General features: G+C 45.2%; 1 protein-coding gene across 1 annotated transcript; it reads left to right on the top strand.

Moving 5' to 3' along the window:
• Positions 1 to 2,491: 2,491 nt before the first annotated feature.
• LOC139650880 (G protein-activated inward rectifier potassium channel 1-like) lies at positions 2,492 to 9,547 on the top strand. Its single transcript, XM_071527666.1, has 3 exons — positions 2,492 to 2,545; positions 4,575 to 4,791; positions 8,883 to 9,547. The coding sequence occupies exons 1-3, from the start codon at positions 2,492 to 2,494 to the stop codon at positions 9,545 to 9,547; spliced, it is 936 nt and encodes a 311-aa protein (XP_071383767.1).
• The last annotated feature ends 1,779 nt before the right edge of the window (positions 9,548 to 11,326 follow it).

Raw genomic sequence — 11,326 nt, 5'->3', positions numbered from 1 at the left:
TGACATGACTTATGTCTCTTTTGGAGGCATTTGCTCCTGATGCCATCATCTGTCTGTCCATCTGTCAGTCAGTCACACAGCCTCTAATCCCAACATCACCACACACTTCACGCCCTTCAAACCCCACAACTTCCACCTGTCATTAAACGAACGGACCAATTTCTCAGGCGGCATCCCGATAATACGAAAAGCTGCTTTGTTTTTTCTCTGAAACATGCGTTGGTTGATGGGATTTTGACTGCAAGCCAACTGCATTCAGAGACAAATCTTGTATCTGGGCATGATACATTGGAAACAGCTTGTTTGCGGCTGCTGTGTGTTTGCATGTCCGTACAGCAGAGCTCCGCTCAAGTGTCGTGGCTGATTACGGGAAGACAGCGGACAGCAGAAGGAAGGAAGAGACAGACCGATGGGAGCTGTCATACGGAGTCACACCATAAGCTGTCGAGAGGCAGCCTTGCAGGGCATCGCTGGCAGCCTCAGAGGGCATCGTGGTGGAACAGCCTCGCCGAAAATATGACACTGGCACAACTGGGAGGGGGGAGGGGGGAGGGGGGGGGTTGAGAGAGAGTAAAGGAATTGACAGGCAAAGTGATAGCGGGGTACGGCGGAGGAGCTGGAGAGAGACTGTCGGCAAGAAGAGAAAGATAATAGAATCGAAAAAATAGACTTTTTCTTCATTTATTCTCACCGAGCCTTCTTTTCCAGAGGTATACAGGAGAGAAGATTGGGGGGATGGGATGGATAGACTCGCCACTGGCACTAGAATTGATTCCCATTTCTTTTTCTAATAAGAATAGAGATGCAATTATACTGTTGGGTGGTGGAGGGTCAGAGGTTGACCTTGGAGGCATTGATTAGTGAACCCCAGAACCTGAGAACCGGAGAACATAAGGAATCTGAAGTCTCCTTTGTGCTCCACACTGGAGAACATACAGAGTCTGCATAGCTGTATAGGATATCTCTATGTTACACTGTGGCTGCAAACTCACCCATGCATGCTCACAAATACACGAGCACACGCACACGCACATGTAAACACACGCACACACATGCAAACAATTTTTCCCCCTCGATTTTCCTCCGACAGTTTCATGCTGAGGCATTCGAAGAAGCCGGGCGTGTGTGAGGTGAGGTGTACATTATTTGTTGTGTCACTGCTAGTCAACTGAAGTTAGAAAAAAATTGTGTTCGTTTGTTTGTTTGTTTTGAAATACCACTACCTCTTCAGGCACCCTACATAAGCTGGTTGACAGTATTCTCATATGAGCCTTGCTAGGTATATTTTCTACTGCCAGGTAGAAAAAGTAGGCACCACCAAAAAGCCCATTTTTATGTACCAGCAAAACTGTCACAGACAGTTTTCTGCCAACTCCTGCCTAGGTTAGTGAGTATCACACTGAAAATTAAAGACCTCTGCTTTCCCGAGCCGGAAAGCAGAGCCCGAGTTTTAAGAGAGTTACAAAACACATTTCAGCCTGGGCCTTAGTATTTCCAAGAAACCTCCATTACCGATTTTCACCTGGTTCGCCTTGACTGGTCTGCTTTGTGCTGCTTGTGAACCACCACAGAGGCCACCAGTCACCTAATCAGTCTGACCTTGCCTGAGACTCGCCTGCTGATTGACGAGGGCTTGGCAGAGGGTATAGGCATGGAGTGGAGTTGACTATAGGAAGACCGGGCCTCTTTAGGGTCCAATCAATTTCATTTAGCACCTGTCTTCATCCATGAGCATCACTCACAGCCTGGACACACTCTCCCCTCGTAAGCACGAAAAACTCACATTGCCTTTCTAATGATAATGAGCGCTTGGACGGGTTGACTGGCTTGGTGAGTGAGTGATCAGATCTCAGTTTATACGGGACCGTGGGTATAGAATCGTGAGTGAAAATCACAACCCCTTATGTGTTTGTGCACTCATCCAGTATTTTTTATTTATTTCTTTATTCTGGCTGCACCATTTCCCCCGAAAGCATCGCGGAGAATCAATACATAAAAAGTGCCTGTCTGGGTTTTGTCAGTGCTCGGGGAGAAGAATCTGGCTCTGGTTTGTTTGCTGGAGCAGAGTGTCAGATGCACACAGAAAAGACAGCAGAAACAAACACGGTTATCTCTGGATCTTTGCGCAGGGAGCAGCGTAGGAGAGCGCCACCGGGGCTTGCGTAAGAAGCTTTTGCGTGTGAGTGTTTGCATACAGTCATCCGTCTTTTTTAATCTTGAGCGACGTGGGATAGCCCGCGTGAAGGAGCGATGCCAAGCAGCTAGCGTTTGCCGGGCCAGGCTGTGAGCACCTGACGAGCGAAACAATGCTCAAACAAATGCCCCCAAACCCCTCAGCATAACAGTCGAATTCTAACATAAATCTGAATGAGCGTCTCATTGATATTCACAGGAGATATAAATAGGCCGTAATGTTTTCTGGCGATGCAAAAGCTGTTTACTCATACTTTGTTCACAGTGTGCGTTGCGGAAAGGGAGAAGCCACGGGGCAATGTCACTGGGAGGTCAGGATGAGACCAGGACTCGGAACAGACCAGTAGCTCCGGTACAGGTCGGACTGGAGGGGAGAGAGAGAGAGAGAGAGAGAGAGAGAGAGAGAGAGAGAGAATGCCAGAACCAGGGATGTAGTGAAGGGTAAACCCACCATCAAAACAGTTTCCACAGTTTTTAATCCGATTTTTTTACCGTGACTGTGAAAATAATAGTAATACTGTGAAAATGTTGTGCTTGTTTGTGTTTCCACTGAACTTGGCCGCCTCCTGCATGTCGCCATCCATCAAATGCTCTCTGGGTAATATCAAACTGATGTATGTAATATGAGGATATCACCAGCTGGAGGTCAAAGTTTACCCTATACTTTTATTAACCGCTATTGGTCAGAACAAACATATCTGGAGTACTGTGTGAGTCAGTAAAAAGGACGAAAGAGGGAAAAATGCCTTTGTGGGAATGATGTGTCTGAATATTTGGGGATTTACATAAAGAACAAAAGATCCGGAAATGGCAGCAGGGCTTACAGAGGATGGTTGGAACTGTGTGTGTGTGTGTGTGTAGGGGGAGATCAGTGTGAAGTTTTGTGTGGTGGAGGAAGAGCGAGAGGTGAGAGATGTGTGTGTGTGTGTGTGTGTGTGTGTGTGTGGGTGGGTGGGTGGCTGGTGGCTGACACATCCCAATTATCAGAGTTTTAGGTGAAACTGTAGGAATCTGAAAAGAGAACACAGTATAAAAAATCACTGTTGGTATCAAACAGTTAAGGGGAAAATCAACTTTACACTTACAGTTCTTCTCATGTTGTCGTTGATTGTTGGCTTGTTGATGTTTTGCACTGCATATATGTACATTGTAGTTCATTATAGCATTTGTTGTGAGGCTATTTTTTAGAATAAAATTCGAAATATCTATGAGACAAGAGTGGAGTGACATCTACCCTACTCTTCATTGTTTTTAATGGGAGGCTTGCCAGAGATAATCTTGACATTTGAAGGTTGTAATTTTTCTTTTGTGTTAAATGACACTGAAATAACTAGTTTTAACCATTACCAATTTCGAAACTCACAGGCCTATATTTAGCTGGGTTGATTTCCTTCAAGTTTTCATGCTGAAAGAGAAAAATCACAAATTGATTGTACATGAAAAGCTTTTGAAAAAGCCGCAAGCCTGCTTTCTGAGCGGAGTTGATAGTGAAATCACACAAACAATGACAAATGAAATGGTAAAAAGATTGTTTTGAATTCCTGATGACATGCTCAACATGTTCCGCATCTGTCGGGAAAGGAGGACAGACAGGCAGAGAGAGAGGTCACAGCTAAAGGAGAAAAAGATGAGAGGGTGTAACAGATTGAAGGCAGAAGACAGAAAGAGTAGAAACCGCTTCCAGTTCAGACGTCCAAGACCTCGCTGCTGTGCAACACCATCATCTGGGCAATTAAATGCTTCCGCACCAGTTAACACTCCGTGGGCAAGTCCTGTCCAAACACGGCTGTCTCCCACGCCAGGCCACAAGTCCTCCTGGAAATCAATGTGAGGCACCCAGTCTGTAACCACCGCAAACAAGGCACCGATGAATATTCAAGAGCGAATGCCCTCTGGTGAGAGAGAGAGACGGAGAGAGACAGAGAGGGAAAGCGTTGTCTTCCATCATCCCTTTCTTCGCCGTGTCTCCTGCATTAGATAAACATGGCACTTCCAGGAGGGTGACGCAGAGGTCATTTTTAGAGAATCTTCCCCTTTGCAGCTTTAGGGTATTGCTGGAGATATGTGTCCTCCTTCATTAGCAGAGCGGAAGACAAGGAGTGGCACTGCCAGAACATGTATGAGGAACAACACAACTAACAGTGTGTGCTCTCCTTTACTGGCGTGAGAAGACTCGATGTGGCTCCGGGCAACTCTAATGCATTCACACTGTAATCTCTCATCATCTCTGTAGCACTGTTTAGATATAATATACATCTAATCCTCTCTTTCCCCTCTCCTTCTGATACTCTCTCTTTATTTCTATACTATCTCTCGCTCTGCCTGTCCCTCTGTCTGTCTGCTTCTCTCTCTCTCTCTCTCTGTCGTTTTCTATCTTTCAGTCTCGTCAGACCCCTGAAGGGGAGTTCCTGCCTCTGGACCAGTGTGAATTGGACGTTGGTTTCGGGACAGGTGCAGACCAGCTCTTCCTGGTGTCCCCTCTCACCATCTGCCATGAAATCAATCCCAAGAGCCCCTTTTTCGACCTGTCCCAGCGCTCGCTCATGAACGAGCAGTTTGAGATTGTAGTTATCCTGGAGGGCATCGTGGAGACCACAGGTGAGGAGCCGCTCTCGCATTCAGCACACGCATTCCCATTGCTGCTTTCAGCTCCCTTCTGTTACACCTATTGTATCATTCCCACTCCTATATCTCCTTCTCGTTTCTTCATTCCTCTCACTCCCAATCTAAATGTTAATGCATTTATCAATATCAACCCACATTACATCCCTGTCTAATGGATACTCCTAATCTAGACCCTGTGAAATCTCATTTCTCTGCTCTCTCCGTTTTGCATTATTTGAAGAAAGCAGGAGCCGGAAAAAAAAACAAAAAACGTGCGAGTGAGAACAACACATGAGAATGGCAACCTGATTGAATTATGAGGGATATTTTATTACTGCAGAATCGGTTTTATGCCTACTCTATGCATAATAAAAGCCTGTGGTCATAGATGCGCGTGTCACTTTGATGAATGAGCGGGGGCTTCAGTAGAAGTTCCACTCCATTTTTCAAATGACAGCAGAGAGCGGAGGTAATTCTGAGGCAGAGAGTGAGACGTGGTATACAGCCACCACTGTCAGATACAGACAGCCACGCTGGGGTTCTGCCAGCAACAACGCTGCTCTCTCTGTGTCACATTTAGCAGTACGATACTTCCTTGTAACTTCCAGGCTCACAAATACAAATAAACCCATCTGTGCTGCTGGAATCCTTTCCTTTTTCTCTCCCTCTGCTTCTCATTCAGCCTCTTTTGCTTTCATCTCTGCTTCTCTCCTTCCCCCCTAACCCTCACTTTGCCATTGTCCTAGGAAAAACCACAGTGCTGAATAGGCTTAGAGCAGGAGGGAGGGATCAGCAGGGAAGCATAGAGGCAGGCAGGCAGCACGGTCTGTGCACTGTTGATAATGTCATTAAATCAGGGTGCAGCCAGAAGTTTACTCACGCTGTGCTGTGGCTCTCTGAGCAGAGCGGCAAGGAGCAGAGGAGGGAAGCCATGGCAGTGTCACCTTCAATGGGCCAAGATATCCACAGTCATCCTTACACCAACAGGCATCCCATTAACCCCAACCCATTAAGAGAAACTATTATCCTCTCACATGGAATTGCTGTCAGACCCTAAATTTTACATTCAGCCGCTGCTGACACAGCTGTTAAGCTCGCTGATTGTCTCCCGAACTTGTTCCAATTACCTCAACCAGACTTGACGGATTCACATGCAGTCGGCCTAATAACTGTTGGTTTTAATTCAGTTCATAGAAGCAACCTTGATTCTGTTTGACAAATCAGAACAAAGCAGCAAAGAAGAAACTGGCATGGTTTTCTCAGCACGAAAGAGCCTAGAGGCAAACCTGTAGAAACTGAGAGTGTACGTGTCTCTCCACCAGACTGAAGGTTTTCTGCTTCGATGGCTTGAAAAAATATATTAGCAGAATATAGGCAAACTCTTAAGGTTTTATTATTCAATACTCAATGATGAGAATGAACACAACCCCAAATCTGTCACAAAATAAAAATCCTCATCTTCCATCAGCTATATTAAAAGTATTCTATCCAGTTTCAAGTGTAGTGGTTTTATAAAAATAGACAATTAGAATAAAAATCACTCTCAAGCCACTATCTGATGAATCAAGTCCTGATAGTTCAAGATGACTGGCGCTCCATTTCCTTCATTCCTCAAGCTCCTTTTCTCAGTCTCTTTTATGAAAATCCTTTTTGTGCTGTAGACCATCTCCCATCTCAATCTAATACCAATAAAACAGATCAAGAAGCGTCTCTCCACTCTTGGTGAGACTTCATATCCAACCATAATCTGTCAAGACTTCAATGACCTTAGATAAGAAGGTTATGTCTTAAAATACAACCGGTCGTTCATGCAAGTGCAGGGTTGAACAAAACAAAACAGAACAGAACAGAGCAGACGGAACGGAACGGAACGGAACGGAACGGAACGGAACAGAACAGAACAGAACAAAACAGAACAGAACAGAACAGAACAGAACAGACCAGACCAGAACAGAACAGAACAGAACAGAACAGAACAGATCAGATCAGATCAGATCAGATCAGATCAGAACAGAACAGAACAGACCAGAAAAAACAGAACAGAACAGAACAGAACAGACCAGACCAGAACAGAACAGAACAGAACAGAACAGAACACATAGGGATGATTGACACCACAGTTCATAACCTTTGAAAATAAAAAGCAGAAAAGTCAGGCTTATTTCCCCTGTGGTCCTCTAACACATTACACAGGCAAACTGATAAGTATGGCGGCCCACAGGGCTTGGTGTTGGGCTCTTTACTCTTTTGCTCTATATGCTCCCTCATAGCGATACCATCTATATGCTATATGTGGTAAAAATTTCATTTCTATGCAGATGATACACATCTCAATGTCAGCAATGTGTGTGTGTGTGTGTGTGTGTGTGTGTGTGTGTGTGTGTGTGTGATTCAGTTTCTAGCTAAGTAAGACAGTGGTTAGATTCAAATACAGTCTCACAGAAAAGGCATATGGAAATGCACCATTTAAACCGTGCCAGTGATGGCTGCTGCCAGGCATTTTACATAAAGCCGTCTTCAGGGACACCCCGCTCTCCTTCTCTGTCTGCCAAGTGTTTGCATAGTTGTTCTGAGGCTTTTATTTTTATGCAAGATGCAGTAAACATTAACCGGCTGCTTGAATACCCATATGATGCCTGAATGATGAAACAAAGCCGGTGTGCCTGTCAGGCTCTAAACCTGTAAGCTTCCTGTGCACCTGCCTTACTGCCATGTTATAGATCTACAGACAATAGAAATGTACTCATTATCCTGACAGAGAGTTCTCAACCCAAACTCAACCTAGTGATTAAAGCCCAGCCTTTGGGCTAGTTAAGAATAAAAATGACCTTTATTTAGATCTAGGACTGCTGAAGGTTTTCCGTGGTTGAAGATGAGTTGCTGAGCCTAGAATAGCATCAGGCTATGACATAACACTGGAAGTATCATCCCTCAGAGGGACAGGGTCGGACTCCTACTTCACAGCTAACTCCAACTGTCCTGTTCAACAAAACAGCTCAGGTTGTAGCAGAGCCACTGGATCAGAAAACATGTATGTAGCCTCCTAAGTGCTTATTGATCGCGAAGGACCCTTGACACAAATAGAAATGTCAAGGAAATTATTTTACAAGAGCCGAGGTCAAACAGAAATCTGAACAGTCAGGCACCCCAGAGAAGAAGGCATAAGACGCATGAAAGCATTCATAATCATCCTGTAAACATTTGTATACAGTGGGACCATGGGCACCGGCATCAGCAGGCAACCATTCCCTTGCTTCTCAATGAGTTTCCTTCCTTTCTTTATGCAAAGAAATAGAATAATAAAAGAGCACAGCATCTGTTTGTGAATAGATGAGTGTGTTTGAGCTCAGAGGAGATTCAAGCCAGTATGCAATCAATGCCAGAAATTGCAATGACATAAACAGAGAACCCATGGTTACTGTCATTGATGTATTGATGTAGGAACAGTGCAATGACATAAACAGAGAACCCATGGTTACTGTCATTGATGTATTGATGTAGGAACAGTGCTAGAGGGCTGCTAATTATCCTGATCAGATATAAACTGGCAATTATCACAACTAACACAAGACACACTGATAAAAATGGATTACTCACCGACCATGGTGTCCAGGTGGGATTATCCAAATGCATATCACATTCTAACATTTCACTTCACATTTCATTAGTACTATATAAAGAGATCCTCCATCACATATCATGCTCCTAGTTGATTCCAGAGGCAACATTAGAGGCAACATGCCTGGAATTGGGAGAGAAATAAAGTAGAAATTCTCTCTCCCTGTCAGTAGTCACGATTGTGTAGCTGTTTTTATGAGCCGTTGGAGAAATGGCAATATTCCTTCCCTCTGGATTTCCGAACAGTATTTAAATCTCCAGTGCCTGACTAGCAGGAAAGGTAGATTGCAAAGGAGTATGGGGCAATGATCCCAGAAGCAATGAAGAACAGCAGAGAGAAAGAAGAGGTAATGGGAGAGAGTGTTACCATTTTGTTTTCCTCTGTTCCAGCCACTGACCTGCAAAATAATTTGCACAGATTTAATGACAGTTACTAAAATGGTTACGATCCTGTCGCTCTTTCTTAGGTATGACATGCCAGGCACGCACGTCGTATACTGAGGATGAGGTTTTATGGGGCCATCGCTTCCTGCCCGTCATGTCTCTGGAGGAGGGCTTTTTCAGGGTGGACTACTCGCAGTTCCACAGCACATTCGAGGTGCCCACCCCGCCGTACAGCGTCAAGGAGCACGAGGAGAAGACTTCGCTGCCCTCCCCCCTGTCCACCCCCACCCCCGCGCTGGGCGAGAGCCACGGAGCCCGCCGCAACCGGGTGTTTTCTGTGGATTGCATCAATGCCTCGGAGGAAGGGGGCCGCCAGGGGGGAGCTGGGGGCCGGCTGCCCAGCAAGCTGCAGAGGATGAGTTCGTCGGGGAAGGAGGACCTGCAGAGGAAGGTGCTGCTGCTCAGCTCGCAGCACTCTGAGAAGGCCTGCAGCACGGGAGACCTGCCCCTCAAGCTGCAGCGCCTCAGCTCCTCGCCCGGCCCTGAGGCCGAGACCCGGCTGCAGCTCAAGGCGCTCAAGGTGGGCTTCGAACCCATGACCCAATCCACCGGAGACCTGTACCAGCACAGCCTGCCGCCCACCCCGGCCCCCACCTCTGTCCCCATGCACAGCCCGCTGCTCTCGGCCGGAGGCAGGCCGGAGGACAACCTGCCGGCGAAGCTGCGGAGGATGAACGCTGACCGCTGAGACCCAGACGGTCCCACATAGACACTGACCACAAGCCGACCGGACTCCCACTGCCCTCTGACCACAGACAAGCAGGAGGCGACGTGAATGGAAGCTGATTTAGAACTGTACTTTACCCTGGGAGACAATGATTGGAAAAAGACTGATGGTTTACTGAGAATTTATTGATTTTTTTGTTGTTTTTTTGAGACACAACCTTTACTGGAATTACTGTGATTTTTGTGTTTTAATAGCAAAGGCATTCATACAGGCTTTGTTACGCACAAATACACACACAGACACTCACACACAGACACACAAACTTCATCCTTCACGCAAACTTGCATCAACACTGGCAACAAACAATCATTCTGAAACACTTGTGCATGTATACACTAAATCCATTTGTATGCACCACTGCACTTCATAGTCAATCTCTTACTTTTAACTAAATATAAATTATATTAAGATGATAATAAATGCTGTTTGATCTTTCACTTCCTTGTGTTTTTATTGTTGTTACTCCCTCTACCAAAAAAGAAAGACAAAATTGTCTTTAATTTATTAATTCATTATCAATGTTAGTGCAACAGTATTGCTGGTTGTCAGCAAGTAATACAACTATGCAGTACAATGCAATTTTAATAGGCTGTTGTTAATGTTCTAATTTCATCCTTTGGCAAGTAACAATCTCATAATTCCTCAGTGCAGAAAGTGCATGCGAGAGGCAGAGGATAATGGGCTACAATGCCGCTGGGGGGGGGGGATACAGAGAGAGAGAGGGAGAGAGAGAGAGAAAGAGACAGAGGGAGAGAGAATGAAGGTTTTTATTGGAGAATGGAGTCTGATTAAAGTCAACCCCTCATAAAAGAGGAGTAAAGAGGTCACTGAAGCATCATGTCCAACACACACACACACACACACACACACACACACACACACACACTTGCCTACACACACACACATACACACACAAACAAACAAATGGATTGTGTGCACTTCTCTGCAATAAATGTCAAAGCAAGCGACCAGAATATTTGCTTATTAGGAGTTTTATTTCTTTTATCAAGGCACTTAGAGATAGATTATGTTTAGCAGTCACTTTGGTCAGCCGTTGTATCAACAGCCACTGTATTTATTTATTTGTTTAAACAAAGCCCATAGGATAATCTCCAATTCCTGACCAGGCCTTTACAGTAATGCCTCCTGACAATCTAAAGGACGGACTGTGTGAGAGAGTGACAGGACAAAGTCCAGGCACAGACACACAGCACATTATGGAGATTAGCCCACAAAGAGCTTCTCTGTGTTGCTCAGCAGCTCGGGGTCAGAGTATCTGAGGTATCTACAACACCTAAGCCCTAATTTCACCTCGGCAGCAACACAAAGACAGCAAAATCAATGGGAGAAGGAGATTTTCCCAGCTTGAACTGCACATTTGGAGAGACCTTCCCCCCCTCTCATTATAAATCCCTTGCTTTGGCCACCCACTCAGAGTTTACACACAGCCTAACCTACATCCCTCTAATTTAGCTGCATAGAGAGCATTGTGTGTGTGTGTGTGTGTGTGTGTGTGCTCACTTCTCACTGCACACATGGTTTGCCACTATGCTCATGCTGTGTATGAGTTGCCAAATTATACAACAATGAATAGAAATAGGCTCATTATAAGACAGACAGAGAACCTCAAAGGAAACATGGAGGCAATTACAAGACCTTTGTCTAAATATTATGACTTAAAGGAATACACCAAAATTGAGTAACATAGATCATTCGCTCCAGTGCTCCGTGCTAACATTT

This window comes from Centroberyx affinis, unplaced genomic scaffold (assembly GCF_046629955.1).
Source record: "Centroberyx affinis isolate AG114_WGS23_722 - 3 ecotype Tasmania unplaced genomic scaffold, CSIRO-AGI_Caff_v1 ptg001567l_1, whole genome shotgun sequence".
NCBI classification, from domain to species: Eukaryota; Metazoa; Chordata; class Actinopteri; order Beryciformes; family Berycidae; genus Centroberyx; species Centroberyx affinis.
This window is presented reverse-complemented; position numbering and strand designations above follow the sequence as displayed.

Excerpts from the sequence above, each read along its gene's own strand:
- LOC139650880 (XM_071527666.1), top strand. The coding sequence starts at position 2,492 with ATGTCACTGGGAGGTCAGGATGAGACCAGGACTCGGAACAGACCAGTA. Across the intron at positions 2,546-4,574 it reads GGAACAGACCAGTAGCTCCG|TCTCGTCAGACCCCTGAAGG; the intron begins GTACAGGTCGGA and ends TCTATCTTTCAG. Across the intron at positions 4,792-8,882 it reads GGGCATCGTGGAGACCACAG|GTATGACATGCCAGGCACGC; the intron begins GTGAGGAGCCGC and ends GCTCTTTCTTAG.